This window comes from Sorghum bicolor, chromosome 3 (genome assembly GCF_000003195.3).
Source record: "Sorghum bicolor cultivar BTx623 chromosome 3, Sorghum_bicolor_NCBIv3, whole genome shotgun sequence".
In the NCBI taxonomy this organism is placed as follows: Eukaryota; Viridiplantae; Streptophyta; class Magnoliopsida; order Poales; family Poaceae; genus Sorghum; species Sorghum bicolor.
Window position 1 is genome coordinate 74,108,697 of NC_012872.2, and position 19,180 is coordinate 74,127,876.

General features: G+C 42.1%; 3 protein-coding genes across 8 annotated transcripts; 1 reads left to right on the forward strand and 2 right to left on the reverse strand.

The window, feature by feature from the left end:
- Positions 411-4,372, reverse strand: LOC8078052 (pentatricopeptide repeat-containing protein At3g48250, chloroplastic). The gene is made up of 2 exons (XM_002459128.2): positions 2,579-4,372; positions 411-716 (listed from the first exon to the last, which is right to left on the reverse strand). Exon 1 carries the CDS (start codon positions 4,325-4,327, stop codon positions 2,603-2,605), a length of 1,725 nt encoding a protein of 574 aa, XP_002459173.1. The 5' UTR covers positions 4,328-4,372; the 3' UTR covers positions 411-716; positions 2,579-2,602.
- On the forward strand, positions 10,456-12,661 carry LOC8074133 (protein DEHYDRATION-INDUCED 19 homolog 5). 2 transcript variants are annotated; one of them, XM_002456976.2, is made up of 5 exons: positions 10,456-10,875; positions 11,460-11,572; positions 11,820-11,897; positions 11,992-12,251; positions 12,355-12,661. In XM_002456976.2, exons 1-5 carry the CDS (start codon positions 10,734-10,736, stop codon positions 12,470-12,472), a joined length of 711 nt encoding a protein of 236 aa, XP_002457021.2. In that variant the 5' UTR covers positions 10,456-10,733; the 3' UTR covers positions 12,473-12,661. The 2 variants fall into 2 exon arrangements, with proteins under 2 accessions (XP_002457021.2, XP_021312051.1); XM_021456376.1 differs by having other exon boundaries at positions 10,491-10,875; positions 11,463-11,572; positions 12,355-12,654.
- Positions 13,064-17,466, reverse strand: LOC8078053. Of its 5 annotated transcripts, none has more exons than XM_021456372.1 (16): positions 17,310-17,465; positions 16,766-16,980; positions 16,613-16,678; positions 16,396-16,504; positions 15,908-16,051; positions 15,635-15,739; positions 15,087-15,170; positions 14,788-14,903; positions 14,595-14,696; positions 14,402-14,515; positions 14,100-14,156; positions 13,946-14,012; positions 13,816-13,869; positions 13,607-13,681; positions 13,472-13,507; positions 13,064-13,364 (listed from the first exon to the last, which is right to left on the reverse strand). In XM_021456372.1, exons 2-16 carry the CDS (start codon positions 16,957-16,959, stop codon positions 13,248-13,250), a joined length of 1,440 nt encoding a protein of 479 aa, XP_021312047.1. In that variant the 5' UTR covers positions 16,960-16,980; positions 17,310-17,465; the 3' UTR covers positions 13,064-13,247. The 5 variants fall into 5 exon arrangements, with proteins under 5 accessions (XP_021312047.1, XP_021312050.1, XP_021312049.1 ...); XM_021456375.1 differs by having other exon boundaries at positions 16,766-16,774; positions 17,310-17,460; XM_021456374.1 differs by having other exon boundaries at positions 16,613-16,774; positions 17,310-17,466.

Consider the following 19,180-nt stretch of genomic DNA (forward strand, 5'->3'; position numbering starts at 1 on the left):
CTAGCTAATGCAAGGTTCAAATTTCTGACAAACTGATAGCACGGTCAGCAAAAGATTGTGGAATGCTTGTCCAAACGTCTAACTCGCACTAGTAACTTTGGCATCAACTCCCAAATGATAAGAAAATGATCTTGTTCATTGAAACCTGGCTTCTTGCAGTTTTAGGCCTTGTTTAGACCCGAAAAGTTTTTGGATTTGACACTGTAGCACTTTCGTTTTTATTTGATAAACATTGTTCAATTATAAAGTAACAAGGCTTAAAAAATTAGTCTCGTGATTTAGACAAACTATGCAATTAGTTTTTGCTTTTATCTATATTTAATGCTTCATGCATGTGCCGCAAAATTCGATGTGACAGAAAATCTTGAAAAGTTTTTGGTTTTTAGGGTGAACTAAACCAGGCCTCAGAATAAAGCTAGAACTTAAGATGCTCACGCAGATGATATTCTGCAGATATTGTCAGTGCACAAGGGAAGCAGCATCTTCCAAAGAAGAGCCACTCTCCAACTGCTTTCTGGTACCCATCTACATCATGCCTGGCCAAACTGCCGTCAAACCTGGAGGGCTAGACGTCCACTCATACAATAATATATATGATATCTATCTATCTATCTATGTATCCACCAAGTCTCGTGTTTTCTGCTTCTGCCTCTGTGCAGGAAATCCCACGTCCGTATTGGCGATCGACCCACGTGAAAAGCATCCAATTATTCACTCTGGAAGAGAGAAAAGGTAAAAGAGAATCATATTCAATCGAACGAGAATAACTTTGCATAAAGAATTGCTTGCAGCATCTTCAGCCAAATGTCAAATCTGCCGGCTATTCAGCAGTGTTTTTCTCTAATAATAAATCAGCCAACAGTAACAAAACAGCCACATACATGCTTAAAAACACAAAGGCTTCTAAGCTGATTTACAGGGAAAGATGTGTTGTGGTCCTCAAATGCTTTCCCTAGTAACACAAATCCAAGTCCAAGAGCATTATAAGGAAAAATATTTGACACTAGAAAACAAATAAAAACAATACACCATGTTTTTCTTATTACTCACATTTGACCCAAAAAAACAAACTATAATCTTCGACCCAGAGCATAACTTGACGCTTCTCTTAAAAGACAAGAGAAGAAGAAACCTTATTGGGAACTAACTTTACAATCAAACAAAGTAAAACCTAGCCGTCCAAATTAGCTGAACTACTACTAGTAGTAGTAGTAAAGGGATGACACTTAAGTCATGTGACACCTAACAAATTTGAATGAAGAAAGAGAACAAGGCAATTCTTCAAAAGAGGAGAATCGGATGCTTGATTGTCTAAAAAAAAGAGTAAATATCCATTGTGCCTATAAAAGAAGGCACGAAAACATCACAATTGCATACCAACCTAGCAATCACCACTTGCATTTTCTCAATACCTTAAGCAAGGACCAATGTCTCAAGCCCAGCCCCTTCGTTTCCAGGCCCAGCGGAAACATGTCAAGTTCCAGGATAGCCAAGCCAATGCTATGAAGGAACCAGGAACCAGTGGGTATGGCTATGGGATGAAAGATGACAAGAATAAGGATGTGGATACAATAGCTTCGGACTTCATCAAGCTTAAGCACAGGGCTTGGGCGCTCCAGAAGAGCACAACCATGTACCAACCTTCTACTTAAAGGTGTCGCTAGTTCAAGAAGTCGGTACTATATACTTATGCTTGTGTCTATATAGTCTACAGGTCCTAGTTTAAATAATAGATGCTGCTTGCAGCCTTGGATATTTGCGGAGTGAAGTTATCATGGCATTGTTCATAGAATACAAATAACAAAGTAATGTATTATGCGGAGATGTGTAATTATGTGGCAATATTATTTGCAAAAATGATGTATGGAGTACCTTTATATATGATACTGAGGCTTTTGTCATACTGCTAGTTGATTAGCTTCTATTTGGAAATTGAAAAAGTAAAGCATCGAGCATACATATTCTTCTAATTATTAGCCAACTCCACGATCAGATAAGAAAAACAAGTTGAAGAGTCTTGACATGCTCATATGAGTACCCCAATAAATCAAGATATCATTGAAGTATAAAACATCTCCCAAGGTTCTGGACATGCGGAGCTGTAACTCCACAGGACATTTGTTTAGTAAAATTGTCATGTTAAAATGCATCAGACATTACACCAGATCAAATGATTGTGGCATGTAGTAATATTAAGCAATACTGTTGGTGATTGCAACCATATAAACTTATTTGTCAAAGCATTTGCTTTTCAGAGCTCCTGAAATGATAATTGTCAGTATAACAAACATGGTGTTCAAACTGAGCAGGTGCTTTGATTCATTTTAGTCATTTTGAAGGAAAATCCATCTGCATAGCTGCAATGATACTAGCAAGTAGCAACAATGACTAGAACAAACAAAAACAGTTTCAAGTACATGCCAGTTGGCAGTGGCACCTTCCTATATACTAAAATTCGACTTAGCTGAACCATATATCATTAGAAGATGGAGTATTTGATAAAAATACCCAATACCAAGGCTACTTAAAAACAGAAAGCTAGCTAGCATGCAAAGCTAAGGGTTCACCATAATCTCACCAATCATTGCTTGCTTGAACCCAATCAAGAGGCAGAGGCACTCTCAACTTTTATTGATTCAAACAGTTTGGTGACATGGGGGTGCTTGCGGATGTGGTTAGGGCATTTGTACAGTAACTCTTGAGCTTCAGAGTATCTTCCCTCAGCAAAGAACAACTTGAGAACATCCACGTAGACAGCAGGTGCTGGAGAAGTTTTCACTGTCAAGGCCTTGAAAAAGTTCCTTGCATCTTCAACCGTCCCATGCTTGGCAATGTAAGGATGGAATGGGTCCACGAAAGCTGGGAACTTGCAGGTTTTCATTGTCTTCAGAAGGGCCAGTGCCTCCTCAAGTTTGTTTACCCTCAGCAAGTCACCAATTAGACGCTGGCAAGTGCCTTGAAAAGGCCTCAACTCAGCCTTATCCACCATCTCAACAAACAAAGAGTAAGCCTCTTCAACCTTTTCATGGCTACACAGACCTTTCAATATCACATCCAGCAAATCGGCATCCGCGTCCAAGCCCTTCTCGATCATCTCAGTGAAGTACTGCACAGCTCTGTCCACATCCCCAGCTGAACAGTACCCTTGGATCAACAGGGTCCAAGTCTTCAAATCTGGGACACACCCTTCGGCCTCCATTTCATCGAGCACCTTGCGAGCATCCTCCAGCTTGCCAGCCTTGCAAAGACCATATACCAACTGGCTATATGTAACATTGTCCGGCTGGTGGCCTTGGTCCCTCATTGTTTGCACAATCTCTGCAGCCTCGTCGAACTTCCCATTACTGGTAAGTGCCCTATGGACCCCGTCAAGCAACTCTTTGGTCTTGACGCCCCAGACGGCTTCAAACTTGTTGACAACCCGGTTGACAAGCTCAAGGTCCGGTGACCGCCCCAGCGAGATGCGCCTGATGATGATGGGTCCATCCTGCTGGGATGGCTTGAAAGGGCCATCCATCATGAGCTCATACAGCTCCACAGCCTCCCTGACCATGTGCCGCTTCTGGAAGTTCCTGGACAGCTTGAGGTAAGTGTCGATATCAACGTGCATCCCGGCAGCCTTAATTTCCTGGATCAAGTCCCAAAACTCTGGCACCGACTCCTCCCGGCCGAGCACCCTTGCCATGGCATTGTAGGCCACCGAGCTGTGCGTGTACCCCTGCTGCTGCTCAGCCCATCTGAAGAAGGCGAGAGCCTTGATCGGATACTCCCTCAGCTCCCGGAGCACCGTGATGACGGTGGTTTCCGTGAGCGGAAGGAGACCGATGTCAGCGAGCCTGCTATCGAGGCCCGCGGCGTCGTGGTCCCGGACAGCCTCCGCGGCGGCGGCGGCGGCGGCGGCGGCGGCGGAGTTGGCCCCCTTCCGGAACTTGTTGTAGTGCGCGGTGAGGGAGGCGTAGTCGGCGGTGAGGCTGGCCTTCTTGAAGGAGGCGAGGGCGGCGAGGTAGGTGCCCTGGTCGACGGAGTGGCCAGCCTCTTGCATCTCCCGGAGGAAGGGCCAGAAATGGCGCTGGGCGGAGGAGGGGTGGGATGCGAGGGTGCGGAGCGTGAGGTTGTATGCCGCGGAGCTGACGGGCTGGCCGGCGGCGGCGGAGCGGCGGAAGACGGCGAGCGCTTGGGAGGGGTCCTTGGAGAGGCTGTGGATGTCGTAGAGCACGGCCTCTGGGGTAGGGGGGTTGCTGGATGAGGCGGCGGGAGTGGTGGTGGAGAGGAGGCGGCGGTGGCCGCGGAGGGCCAGGAGGCGGCGGAGGGGGGGAAGCGCCGCCATTTGTTTACTTTAGGGGTTTGCGGCGAGCCGACGAGGAGGAATTGTTGTTGGGGATGCTATGCTATGCTATATATGGGCCATGGGGTGACATGGGCTGGGCCATGGGTGCTAATGTGTTTGTAGCCCATACATTTGATTCCATCAACATATAAGGCCAGTTTGGGCCCAAATAACTTCCTTTGAAAAAGGGAGGAAAACCTGCTTTTATTATGGGCCGACATGACGGCGTTTTATAGAAAGCAAATAACTAAATCAGACTATAAGGCAAGCTTGATAGGAGTATTACTATATTGTAGTGCTAGTAGTTATTTATATATAGCAACTGAACTTAATACTAGTAATGGATACAAACGAAGATTCTAATAGGCTAGCTACGGACCGCTAACTCACTATTTTTAAAGTGTGCCTGTCTCCTAAAATGTACAACATTTTTGGTTCGGAGGCACTAATAAATAAAACATCGCCTGTCTCTGCAAAATCATAAACATAGTTGTGCCTCTTAAGCAGTGTTGTTGTAAAGAACTATATAGTTTGTTTATACATCGTTTAAAATAATACTCCGTCTATACCGTAAAGAAAAACATTTTAGATAAGGTTTGAGTCAAACATTAAAAATATAAATTATAAAAAAAAAATTAAATTGTTAAATTTGAAAATATAAAAACATATGAATAGATTTGTCTTGAATAACTTTTAAGTTGTTGATGCCGCCTCCTCCTCCTCCTCCTTCCTTTGCATGTGAGCGAATAGTACTTTCTCATAGTAGCACGAACAAAATGTTCGCACGAATCGGCAACGTGTGCAAGCAGATGTCATCCTCAGCTCATCTCTGTTATTTTTCATGAGTAGAGGTCTGTTGCTACAGGTTCTACGAGTTGTGCAAGCCTTGAGGTGATCTGGCTGACTGGCTCTCACGGACACACAAGTACACTAGAGAGGCCTGTTACAAAGAGCAGAACAAGGAAAATAGACTAGGGGCAAAGTTTTCAAAATTTTTCGTTACATAGGATCATACGGCACATACGTGGATCATTAAATATAGATAAAAACAACTAATTACATAGTTTGTCTGTAATTTACGAGACAAATCTTTAAAGCCTAATTAGTCCATAATTAATTACTCCCTCCGTCCCCAAATACTGCTATTTCTAGCAGATTTCAGACAGATTAGTGTGGCAAACAAAAGACCATTCTACCCTCAATTAATTTGGGTTCCACCATTTAGTCATGCACGTTAAGCCATGGTTCTCTGGTTCCAACGAGCTACATTTAATGCCAACTAAACAGACTCAAACAATTACCATGCGCCAAAGTACTACTCCCTAGAAAAAATTAAATGGGCTGATGGACCACGGAAGTTCCAAGAAGAATTAAATGGGCTGATGTACTGAGTATGCTAGTAGTTGTGGACAAAATTTTCTCCTAGAAATAGCAGTATTTAGGGATGAAGGAAGTAGACAATAATTATCAAATACAAACAAAAGTGTTATAAAAGTCAAAACCAAAAAAATTCACCAACATACCAGCAAACTTTCCCGCCATAGCAAAAAGACAAGATGTCTACATCCAAATTTCTATCACTGGTCCATGAACAGATCAGCAGGGAGGGGCCCTACTCACCTACTGACCTACTCTCGTTAATCAGAAAATAAATATATGCATGCAGCATGTTCTCAACCCAAAAAAGAAAAGAAAAACTGCATCGCTCAAACAATTGCAAGCAATGGGAGCGAAAACAGAGGGCTGTAGCCGTCCAATGGAAACAGAGGAGATCGAAAACTCAAAAAGGCAGATTAATTGCTAGTGCATGGAAAGGGACAAAAGAAGAAGAGCACCATGATCATAATTAGGAAAAGCAGGCAAGTGCATCAACAACATTCCATACCTTGGACCCAATGCAACTAATTGGCCACATCTATCTATCATGCCCTAATTGGCCAACCGATATATATGCATACATAATACACACATATAATAACCCACTAAACAAAAACCTGAACTTTCTTTCTTTCTTTCTGACGATGATGACTAATAAGAAACAAACAAACATACAAAATAAATACTGGATGCAGCATATTCCATGGACCGGAAAAGAACATGCTGCAGAAAGGCGACAGCGATGCATGCAACTGGCCGGGGGAGCGAGAAAGAAGCAAGTGATGGAGCTGAGTCACCTCCAGGTCACTTGCTTGACGGTTGCTGGCCATCTAGCTAGCTGCTAGTAGGGCATGATCCACTGATTGGTTGCCCCAACGGGATGGTGCAAAGGTCCATCCGGCTCCATTTGATGCACTCGGCCCGTGTTTGGTTGCTCGTCTCGTATTATTTGTCTGTATGCTTTCATTCCTTTCCACCCCTCCATCCCGGCTCTCCCCGTCTCCTCGAGGCGAGCTTCGCTCGCGAGCCGGGACGGCGCGGCGCAGTGTTGGAACCCTGCGCGTGCGCGGGAAGGCTTGGCGGGAGATGGATCCATTAGGGGCGCGCACGATTCTGGAGTTAGGGTTACCGCCTCCATTTCTCCAGTCCCCTCATGCCTCCATTCCTCCGGTGAGACCTCTGTCATTGGTTCTCCGGTGCCTCGGCTGGTATACCTCGCCCTACCCCTCTTCCTCTTTCTCTGATTTCGTCGTCTGTGATTCTGCATAGGTTTCGTGTTCTTCTTGCTCGTACCCATAGATCTATGAGTTCATGATGCAAACCACTAGTTCCTGGCTCAGATCTGTTTGTTTTACTATGATTCTGCTATGGATTTAACTGAGCACAATGCATGGGTCGATGATTATTACTATTTTCTGGCTCAGATCTGTTTGTTTTATGATGCAGGATTTTATGTGCTCATGGGTTTGGTTGATGATGTAGGTTATATTTGCTCATGGGTTCTGTTCATGATGGAGGTAATGGTTGGGTTCTTGCTTGGCCTATGATGCAACTACTTCTAATCTGAGGTGGCTCTTTTTGTTACTCTGTTTTTTATCCTTTGTCAATGCAACCGAATGGTCAATGTCATTCTGGATGGCTGACAGTGGAATTTTGTGAAGTCATTGCTTATTTATGCCATCAATGATGAAATTATTGTGAGAAACAACCATATTTCTGAGGCCAATGTTTGATTTGCCAATTCGGATTTGATTTTGCTCACTCTTATTTGGTCTCTTTCATATTTTCCTATGATGAAATACTTGTGATGAAGATGTCTTGTTTGAATGTGATGTGGTGGTAAGCACACCAAAACAATAGTTTGTTAACCTAAAGGATCCATCCAGGCAACCAATCACACTCGCAACCATCAAATATCACTAGGTCTTTGTGAACCAAACATGAGAGCCTGCACGGTTTCAGCGTGCCTGAAACTGGCCTGGACTACCCCTCCGTCCTGGCCCAAATCGATTTGGGCAACCAATCACCCCCAAAATGGAGCTCGCTTTGCTTTAACTTGTCGTCCCATCCAAAGAAAAATCAGAGTGCACTGCAGTGATCCGCTCGGCCCCAACAGGATCTTTAGCATGTGCCATGTGCCATTCATTTGCCTGGAGATTTGTGCTCCACTGTATATACAGCTGGTTCATCCTTTTTGGCAGGGCAGGGGGCTTCACCTTTGCCTTCTGTACGTGTTTCTTTTTTGTGAAACTTTGCTAATAAACACTCACACTAGAAAACGGCATATGAAGCCAAAAGGCTAAAACCAAACATAAAATGTAAAGCCGAAGCCTTTTGACCTAGAAACCAAAGCCACAAAAAATATAGCCTTTTTCCGTTTTTAGAGAAGCCAAAGCCTTAGCAACAAAGAGTCTTAGACACTGACCAAGAAATATTATATAGTACAGAAAGTGCATCTGCTGAAGCCTGATGGGCAAGCATATATTACACGTGTTGAATCTGGATTGGCTTATTCAGCAGCTCCCTTTTTGTTCGGACCAAAAAAAATCTCATTCAGTCTGCAACGAGCACAAATCCAAAAGAAAAAGGATTAGAGGAGCAACGAGACCAAAACCAAATTGATGCAAGATGGAGTAAAATTTATTTAATTTATTATGTGGTTGTGGTGAACAAGAAGATGGATTGATCGACGCAGCAGCTACAACATTTATTTATTTGGTTTTGTTCGTTAATAGAAAGGGGATTATTGTGGTGTGTTAGGTCAAGAGGTTGCATGGACTGATGTATGTGTCATGGGATGGGAGAATCTAATGACATATCAGCTGGACAGCAATAGGAATAGCATGACCGACTTATTAGTTGGCTCACTGCTAGCAAGCTTGTTATAATAATCGACGACAACACGAGTACTCCTCCATCCACGCCAGCTTTCCCTGTCATTCTCATGCATGCCTTTTTTTTCTGAACCTGAACTCTCTTTGTTTCATTAATCTATGAGCCAGTTGGAACTGCATTTGGATAGCTACGCTTACGCAGCAGTAAACTAAGGTTTGTTGTAGATTTTGCACTAATTTGTTCATCGAGTCTGTCCCTGCTGTGTCATATAAATACATGTGGTGGTCCAAAAGAAGAGATGGAGGGAATCTCATTGATGCATGGAAAGAATACTAAACTGATGTACTGTATGTCTCCCGATCCATGTGTTGCCTCGAGCTGAGCACAACTCTAGCCAGGAGATCCGGAGTGAAGACCAAGAAGGATACCATCAAAGCAAGCTCTCGCATGGTAGTACGTATCACCCAATGCATGCAGCAGACTGTGATGAATTAATGTCAGGTTCTGAAGATACATATGACTGATGGACTGAAGTATGAAAAAGAAACTGTCATATTTTACTACTGTATATGCGTTTGATTTGAAGACGTACAGATCAGATGGAACAGAACCGCGAGCCAGTAAAGGAAATCGATGCTCCAACTCCAGCTCCAGTGTTGGGTTGGGGTGGGGCGAATGACAATCGGTTTTTCAGACACTCAAGAATGAAAAGGTGAAGGTGTGGTGCAGCAGGTGCAGGTCCACACAAGTCCCTGTCGATGGTCGATGCAGGACGAGGAAGAAAAGCAGCCACTTTCATGGCTGTCTCCGATCGAAGTTGAGTTGAAGGCAGCGCGAGTGGCCACAACTAGCCTGTTGCATGCTTTCGGTTTCGGCATTTTTTTTGGGTATCTACACCCTCCAAACTAAAAGCCCATCCATCGATCTGTAGCTTTCTGCGGATGGATGGATCGTGATCGTGCGGAAAGAAAGAAAGGAAGGTGGAACAGTAGCACTTACTGATAATAATTCGCTCTCCGGCTGCTTTCAGCCGTCCTGCCTACTACAGAGTCAGACAGAGGGAGAGAGAGAGAGAGAAAGAGAGAGCATTACAGAGTACAGACAGTATATATTTTCCTTGGATGCATATGCATGCAGAAGAGAAATATCAAGCAAAGCAAAGCACTTCACTTTGATAAAATGGGACGGAACTGAACGAGTGCTGTTGTGTTGAGGCAGCTAGCCAGCCAGCCATGTGGGAGACAGAACGAAAACCATGACTTGACTTGGCACAAAAAACTGCGTTCGTAATGCTAGCTGTAGCTGCTGCTCCGTCACACCGTCATCAGGCAGCAACCTTTCCTTGGGCATAGGCCGGATAGCAAGCGTGTAAACTGTAAACAGACCTAATAATACAGTATAAACTTTATTTTATATAATGCTGCAGCTGATTTTGAGCCCTATTTGTACTGTATCTTCCCGGTTCTTAACTTGCTGTACTGAAACTTGTTGGTTAATGTTAGTTAAGCAGTAAAAAGTTTATTTGCCAGGACGAACGTACGAATGTTATTACATATAGTATTATTTTGTAACTCTGCATGTATCCTAGAGAAATAACAAACCCCTTCTCAACCGTATTCATTCATCATGCACTGATTTATGCCTGATGATGAACAGAAATATTCTACCTTGAAAAGTAGGAACTGCGATTCCTTGCGCCTCACGCAGCTAATCTCCCCGGCCTCCCCTCAAATCAAAGAAAGATTTCTCCAACCTTTGTCTCCTTTTGCATCCTCCGCTCCCTTAGCTAGCTTTTGGTCTCTTGTCCCTTTTTCTTTCTTTTTGATTGATGTATAATATATGCAAACTTTTGAGTCACCAAAAAACACAAACCCTGTGTTTATTTGTTTGTTTATTTCTTATTATGTGGCCAGGAAAGGCAGGGTCCTTGACATGGAGCCTATATATATGTGTATAAACACACAAGGAGGGGAGGGACTAAGGAAGGAGCGCTGATCCAACTCCAAGCTAGCAGCTCAGCTCTCCACCCCCTTTTGTGCTGTGAGCTGTGTATTCGTTGCATGCATGCCCTTGCTGTTCTTCAGTTTGTTGCAACACTACTTTGCTCGCTCCCCTTCTCCTTCGCTCCTTCTCCTTGTTGTTGGGACAGGCAGTTAGCTAGGTGAGAGTGCAGTGGAGCTCATCGGCGATAGCAATGGAGGTAGAGGCTTGCTACAACTACGGCTTCCCTCCTGCAGACAGAGGCAGAGGCAGAGGCAGCAGGCACCAACCACCACCTCCACCATCATATGGGCATGGGCATGGGCATGGCCCCCTTACTCACACTGCAGCTGCAGGTAATATCTTCTTTACTAGTTTCTGATTCTTTTCCCCCTGCTTTCAGCTCGTCTCTTTAATTTGCTCATCTCGCTCTTTGCTGATCTTCTCCATAAAGAAAAGAAGAAACTACTTCGATTCCTGAATTTGGTTCCTTTAGATTTTTCCTCTCTCACCCTTTTGCCTTTTTTTTTCCCCTGTAACTTCATCTTACTGCTGCTTTGGAAAACATTCGTCTGGCTGCTCCGCTCTCGTCTGTTTTCAGCACTTCCTAGTGGATTCTGTTCTCTGTGTTATATCCATTGTGTTTCGTCATATGCAACAAGAATTTCCATCAGGAGAAATAAATGTCCTTTCTTGCTTTTATTTCTGATAAATTAAGGAGACTGGCCTCATGTTGGAATCTGCAGATTTATAATACAACAACAAAAAAGAGAAGGGAAATTTGCAATAAAACGCTGAAATGGGAACTGAGCAACCTTTTCTTCAATACAAGGAATAGTTTTGACAGAATATAAAACTGTTCTTTTTTTTAGGGGAATATAAAACTGTTCTGCTAAACATAGTGTAAAGCGGTTTTAATTGATTATTGTTTATAATTCAGAAGAAGGTGAGTTGTGGGAGTACTTCCCTTGCCCTTTTTGCTACATCGAGGTTGAGGTGCCCTGCATCTGCAACCACCTTCAGGAGGAACATTGCTTCGACACCAGAAATGCTGTAAGTATTACTACTTTGCGAAGCTACGCTGATCAATCAATCAGGACCTGATCTCAGTATGCAACCTGGAATCCCTCTCTGCTAGGTCATAGCCTATTACTGTAATTTATTCCAACCACAAGTCACTGTAATTATTTTTAACCACAACTCCTAAAAGCCATTAGTGATAGATGGTAATACTCACCTAACCAGCACCCTTTCATCTACCAAATCTGAATACAGACGGTTTATTACTGATGAACTTCAGGTCTGTCCGATCTGCGCCAACAATCTAGGGAGAGACATGGCTGCACATTTCAGAGTGCAACACTCGCATCTTCTCAAGGTACAGTAATTATGTTCCTGCTACACTTTTAACCCCTATTGAGAAATAGCAGCCCATGCTCACTCATGAACTAACTGATCATGATTCATGACAGAGGAGGAAGCCTTACAGGCCAAGCTCATGCTCTGCGGCTGCCACCAGCTCAGCATCTGGGAAGGGAACAGCAACATATGAAATGAACTCCTCTTACTATGAAGAGCCAGAACCACAACACTACAGGATGAGCAGCAGACCATACAAAGATCCTGCACCTGACCCACTGCTCTCCCAGTTCATCTGCAGAGTCGCACAGGCCGACGACACGGTCCCGAGTGATGGCAACGCCGAAAAGGGTATCTCATCAGATGATCAGAGGTAATTCAGATTTTCAATTGCTGACAAATCCCAAGTGCTGGCTGTGCCAGTAAGAGTGTCACTGGAGGCTCCAAGTGACAGCGGTTTCTCTTTTTTTCCCCAGGTTGAAGTTGAACAAGGGAGCAACAGCTAGCGATGATGCATCATCCAAGCTGGGACTGGAGGAGAGGCTGCAGAGGATCGACTTTCTGACGGAGATCCTCATGTCCACCATTCTTTAATGTGTTGCTGCTATCTAGGGTTTCTTGAGCAGCTCTAGGCATGGCTATTAGGATGTGTTTTCTGGGCGCAGACGTGTACCACTGTCACGTAAGCAAAAGCAATTCCCTGCACACATGTACACCTATACTATAACCTTGGCTATCTACAGAATGAAGTGGCATATTTTGGCCATCCTTGTCCATCTTAAATGTTTTCTGAAGAATCTTCGTGTGCCCCATACAGTCAAGTATAGAAATACAACAGTCAGAAACTCAGAATATAAACTCTTAACTGACAAACATATCATTCACACTTCACAAGATAATCTCCAAGTTAGTGATAGAAATTTGGAACCGGGTTTCTGTGCTCGCAGTATGTGATACCACAATAACCAGATCTTAGTAAAAGAACAGCCCGGGCTATATATATATATATATATATATATATATATATATATATATATATATATATGCAATGTATCTAGTGCAAACTCATCTCCCGTGCAAACTGTGCAAACTCTAATCTGGACCGCAGGATGTTGATCCAAGGGGGCGCATGAGAGAGGTGGAAGGAGGGATTTGTAAAAGTGTGATTAAGAGCGGGCGGTTAAGTGCAAAATTACCCAATCTTTCCGCGCCCCTTGGATCAACATCCTATGGTCCAGATTAGAGTTTGCACAGTTTATATATAATGTCACGTATGCTCTACATGTATCATCAATATCTAACTCTATTCGAAGAGCTACTGCTGGACAAAAAGAAAAAGGTGAGTGGATTTAACATGTGAACTTTTATCCTAGGAGACAAATGTTACATTCGGAGGAGTAACTCCCATCATCTCGTAATATGCTTTCTCAGCTTCTGCCATTCTTGTCTGGAAGAGTCCCCATTCTTTCCGGCAACGCTCTCTTACCTACATAGACAGCACCAGAATAAAGATCAGTCACAGCTTCACCAGTCTCGACACACTCTTATACTCGCAAAAGGTGAGATTATCTAACAAAGTCGTCAGATTCATACCCCTTCCCATGGTGCCCTCCCATTCTCCGCCTGCCCCTGTGCATTTTGAAGATGGGACAAGGTTGACATTAGATGAAATTCAGGCGCTACAGTAGAATCTGATGGTACACAGTTTGGTTCATTTTTCCCCCTTACCTGGTTCCCGAGAGAAGGAACCACTTGGTGTACAATCCATTGAGAATCAACGACACCAATTTTCTCATGAGCAGGCTGCAAAGAGTTTTAAAGGCTTAATTGAAGGCATGGACAAGGTGTTCAAAAGCTACTGTGCTGAAAAAGGCAAGGGCCAGCAGAAGTAGTCACAAATTCTCTTCAATGCTATAACTATGCTGTGATGTGTGTACCTCCACACATTTCCGGAGAGCAAAATCAAGACCCCATCCATGAACTAAGTCATTCTGCAACAACAAGAAGATATCAACCAAACCAAGCCCAGTGGATGGGTAGAGTGCAGACAGTGAAATTGTGTTATACCTGAATCATATGCCAGACACATCTCCATGCATCTCTGGAGAAAACTGGAGCCATTATTTCAACAAACCTGTACAGCAAACAGATCAGGTAGGTTCCTCAATGCAAGGCAAACAGAGCAAGCAGATTCAGCTGCTATGGGGGCAAAATTACATACCCAGCGCATGGGGGAACATGAGGATCAGAGCACCAACCTTCTCTCTCCTCTGTAACCCTGTCAGAATCAGTTTTATAAGATTCCTTTTTAAACTTTTTTAAAAAAGTTTCTGTGCCTCAGCGAAGAGGTAGGAGGACAATGTAGCCTGGTACCAGCACCAGGCTTAAAATTTTTCTATCCTCGTGCAAAGAACATTTTCATAAACAATGCCTCCACATCTTTATCTATACATTAAGTAACACAAATTTGTAGAGGATAAAGCAAAAGGATCGTTGCTGCTACAAACCAGAGCCCCCACTTACATATGAACCTGACGATCCCCTCTTCTCTTGGTCATCTGCCATGTTAATCCCCTATCTGGCTCTAAACCAGGTTGTGAGATTTCTAGTCTATATTTCTTGACAAGTTTAATGTACCTGCAATCAAATCATATTAGTGAGTCACGTACAAAACATGATATGAAGAAATGGTCAAGTGAAGATCGAAATTACATACTCATCTCCATTAAAATGATCAACTCCAAGGTCCTCATCCCAGATAAATACATACTCGTAGGCTGCCACGATATCAGGATGCAAGAACCTTTTAGCATACCACCTAGAGGTCATGATAATCATAAAACTTTTAGAACCACAACCACCCTCAATATTGAAACATGTAAATAATAATAAAGAATCAAAGCACACACCATTTTGCTTGTTTCCGGACGCTTACATGGATAGCTCGCTTTGACCACTCGAATTCATCCCATTCAGTCACCCGGCCATCATAGTGAAACAACAGGATTGCAAAATCTTTTGAAAACTGCAACAGCAACCAAAGGGAAAAAGGAATGATGTAATTTGCCAAGTTATTACTCAACGATGATTGTACGTTTACAAACGTATTTGAAGTTGCCAAAACAAAGAAAACGGCGGTAGTCCCAACTAGACAACAGAACTTGAGATGTGAGAGTAGTGTCAGATGTAAATAGTCTCTAAAAGTTACCTTCTTGACAGCCCTATTTATGTTATCTTTCTGTGAAATGCCAACAGTGAAAGTAACAAGGTACTTTGGCTTGAAGGGTAGGTCCTGTAAATTTAAACATCCGCATCAGCAAGAATGTTAATGTGCAAGTTACAGAACATGTGCGAGAATTAGGTAAAACATTGAGACAAAGCATCATGGCTCGGGTGCTGAAATTAAGATGGAAGTAATCAACTTTTATGGAAGATAAAGCCATAAAGGGCAGCATGCCAAAAAAACCTAAAAATCAGCAAGAATACAGTGCATATATGAGCTGGATAAATAATAAGTCAAGAATTCATAGCAACACTCAGATCTTGAGTAAATTACTTATTTCGCCAACAGCAGGAGAACAAAAAGATATTGAAAAGATACATTAGAGAAGCACACAAGCATCATAAGAATTTACAAGATTGCAAAGGAGCAAGCATATTCTAATTGTTGCTGACAATGTGAAGGGAAGGATATAGCAGAATCTCATCTGAAATACATAACAGTATGAGATGAGAAGTGAATACAAGAATAGTTACCTCATCTGGGTCTCCCCATAACCTGTGCTGATGAAAATCAGACTCTGGTACAACAATACCAGGTGCTAGGCTCTCGGCGCCCCTGGGATTTGTTGGTACATAAATCTACAAAGTTATCAACCAAGGACTTTTTTTAATTTATTAACAGATATACTAAAGGAGACAGGGTCGGTCACAGGACAAAAATCTGAGGTGGAATCCTCAGCAATACATGTCACAAGAGGATGAGATGTATTGGGCAGTTCAGGAAGCAGGCACACAGGATCCTCCTACCTTGAAGTTGTCACTTGAGATTGGTTCAGAGCCATTTCCCCTTGCATTCCTGGCGGTAGTCCAAGCATGATTAAGTATAGCTTGAGCAGAGAGGCCCGAGTTCTTGTCCTCTATGTAGGAGACGATGCTAGATGGAAAGTGAAGCTGCAACATATGTATTTTTTGTGGGAAAAACAGTAATGAGTCATGATCGTTGAGATGCTATTGCCTAGGCCTTGTTTAGTTCCCAAAAAATTTTGCAAATTCCCCGTCACATCGAATCTTTAGACACATGCATGAAGTGTTAAATATAGACAAAAATAAAAACTAATTATACAGTTTGGTCGAAATTGACGAGACGAATCTTTTGAGCCTAGTTAGTCCATGATTGGACAATATTTGTCAAATACAAACGAAAAAGCTACAGTGTCGATTTTGCAAAATATTTTGGAACTAAACAAGGCCTAGTAGATGCTGCATATGGAATTATGGATAGAGCGTGGCCATACCTTTGTTATGCTAACTGTTGGGAGCGAGATTCCGATAAAGAAACCAAAGACCGCTCCAACGATCGTTACTACAATAAGCCTCATGCTTTCGTTAGGCTTCCTGATGGCACTGGAAGTAAAGGAGCAAAGATGGAAAAGAAAGATATGCATCACAGCAGAGTTTAGGGGGAAAAAACGGTAGCAGTAACGAACTGAAAGGGATGGATGGCGTGCAAACCTGCGTGCAAGTACTGGAAGTTTGGCCATTGCCTGGAACAGCGGGAAAAGTATGAAAGACGGAGACCTGCGAGCGACGACTTTTATGCATTGCTCAACGGGAGCATAATGACGGTGATAGCTGGAGTGTGATGGACACCAAGAAATCGCCCACCTGGTCCTCCTGGATGGATGGATTAAGGAGGAGGTTATGCTAGCAGAATAATTCTCCTGCGTACTGTTGGTATGCAAAGGCGAAAATAAAGGTGGAAGAGGATTGGATTCGTGTTGGTCCCGGCGATGAGAATATTGGCTATGTCGTCTGTAGAAGTAGTAACGCCTAAGCCTAACCAAGACGAATGGCTCCATCCATCCCTATAGTACTGGCAACTGGATGGAGTAGTAATAAGAAGCAATAAATACAAATATGGTGTTGCCCTCAGAATAATAATAATAATAAATTATATAAATGAATGATAACGCGGTGTGGTGTTCCCCTGCCCTGCCCTCTAGAAACGGCAACGGCATTCCGTATGAATGAATGGAGGATCCCATGGGCGGATCCAGCAAAAGGACATGCGTGTACACATGCACACCCAACAATTTTGCAAAAACTTCCAAGTTAGGAGGATCGTCAAATAGCTAAATAGCTTTAGGTTAGGGTTTCGGTGCTCAGCTTCGCACAGCATAAGGGAAGGGATGAGAAGGGGTGGGAGTACCTGGTGGGTGCTCGTCGCCGGCGAAGAGAGCCTCAGCACCTGGCCTAGGGCGGCGGCTGCGGCCCAGCAGTCGTCTGAGAGCGAGCGAGCGAGACGAGAGAGAGAAAGAGAGGAAGGTTGGTTGGAGAGGGATCCTGCAGCGGATGGAAGGGGAAGCATTGACGGCGGAAAAAAAAAACGCACGGGCTTCTTGTGGGCCGTTTTCTCAGTTTCTTTGAAAAAAATTTCTGTTTTTTTCTTTCTTTCTCTCCCTTTTAAATTTTTATTATTCTTGTTGGTTTCATTATTCATATATCTATTCTCTTCATTGGACATTATTAATGGCTAATAAATATATAGTACATTGTAAATAATTTTTTTTAATATTTTATTAAGGTTCAATTTTTTCTATTGAAGCTAGAAGTCACTTTCACAAAAACATATACCAATTTCACAAACCAACAAGTGATAACAACATTTTTTCTAAAATAAAAATAATTTTCTCTTTGTGGCAATTTTCCAAGTGAATGTTAAATATTTTGTACTGCTAAACATGTAATAATAGTTTTCATGAACTAGGAGCACTTCTATCATCAACAACAAAAAATGGTATGAACTCATTGAAAAAATCATACTCCAACAAGAACTAATAAAGAGTATTGACACTTCAATATCTTTCGAAAAAATTTGAGTTTTCCTAGCACTCTCTTTTCACTCTATAATTTAATGAAGATTTTATGTTGTAGCACAGTAGCAGGGTTAAATATTAGGTTGCAAAATACTTTCGTGTGTTAGAATTGTCACACTTTATCAACCTTAAACAAAAGTGAGTGCTTATTATCCACAAAGGCACAAAGATAGTAGAGGCACATAGTAGTGACGTTAAGTCCATAGAACATCTCCAACCAAAAATAAAGGTATATATAAGTTAAAAAGATATACACCATTATATGGCAAGAGCAAAAGAAGGCTTGACATGATAGGATAGGAATAGAAATAGTTTTACCATAAAAACAATTATGTATTCAAAAAAAATCGTATAACAAAACTATATAATTAATAAATTAGAAATATTGCCACTCTTATGTGACACTAACTGTCCTTTATACAACGAATTGTTCTTTTTTACACGTAGAACATTTTTTAAAAGTAAGGTTGGATAACAAGCCAACTGAGCTCGCCTCGTTAAGCTCGCATGTTAGGTAAAAAGTACATAAAATATAATATTTGTATTTATCTAAAGCTTAATAATAATAATAATAATAATAATAATAATAATAATAGAAAAAATAATATATTCAATAGCCTTAAGTCAAACAAAATATTAATATGAGCTAACATATCAACTATATATAAAGTGTAAGACATGCGGTAATACAAAACTAATAGAAATTATATATGGTTACTTTTTTCTTGAACCTGTAGCTCGTTTGGCTCGCGAGGGGCTCAAAATCTTGGCTCGGTCCCAAGTCGAGTTGAGCCGAGCCAGCCACAAGCCGAACGAGCTAACAAACTTTTAGTTTTTTGTCCAACCTTAGACAGAATAGATGGAAGGATAGGCATATATATATATATATATATATATATATATACTCCCTCCGTCCCTTTTTAATTGTCGCTTGCGCTTCTCGAAAAATAAATACCGGCAATTATATATTTAAAAGTATTAATATTTATAATACATAATTAGTATCATTAGAAAGATCTTTGAATCTAGTTTTTAACAAATTTATTTGGAGATACAAATGTTGCATGTATTTTTTACAAATCGAGTCAAACTTGTGGCACGCACACCAACGACGACAATTAAAAAGAGACAGAGGGAGTATGTATGGAGTAACTAAATAATAGAATGGAGAGGTGGAAACCAACAATGGATTGAGCTTTCCTAC

What these genes read in the sequence shown, in the direction of transcription:
- LOC8078052 (XM_002459128.2), bottom strand. Translation starts at nt 4,327, where the DNA reads ATGGCGGCGCTTCCCCCCCTCCGCCGCCTCCTGGCCCTCCGCGGCCAC.
- LOC8074133 (XM_002456976.2), top strand. Translation starts at nt 10,734, where the DNA reads ATGGAGGTAGAGGCTTGCTACAACTACGGCTTCCCTCCTGCAGACAGA. An exon ending in TACTCACACTGCAGCTGCAG is followed by an intron (nt 10,876 to 11,459) that starts GTAATATCTTCT and finishes TTTATAATTCAG; the next exon opens with AAGAAGGTGAGTTGTGGGAG. An exon ending in AACACTCGCATCTTCTCAAG is followed by an intron (nt 11,898 to 11,991) that starts GTACAGTAATTA and finishes GATTCATGACAG; the next exon opens with AGGAGGAAGCCTTACAGGCC.
- LOC8078053 (XM_021456371.1), bottom strand. Translation starts at nt 16,959, where the DNA reads ATGGAGCCATTCGTCTTGGTTAGGCTTAGGCGTTACTACTTCTACAGA. An exon ending in GATCATTTTAATGGAGATGA is followed by an intron (nt 14,516 to 14,594) that starts GTATGTAATTTC and finishes ATTTGATTGCAG; the next exon opens with GTACATTAAACTTGTCAAGA. An exon ending in TTCCTTCTCTCGGGAACCAG is followed by an intron (nt 13,508 to 13,606) that starts GTAAGGGGGAAA and finishes CAAAATGCACAG; the next exon opens with GGGCAGGCGGAGAATGGGAG.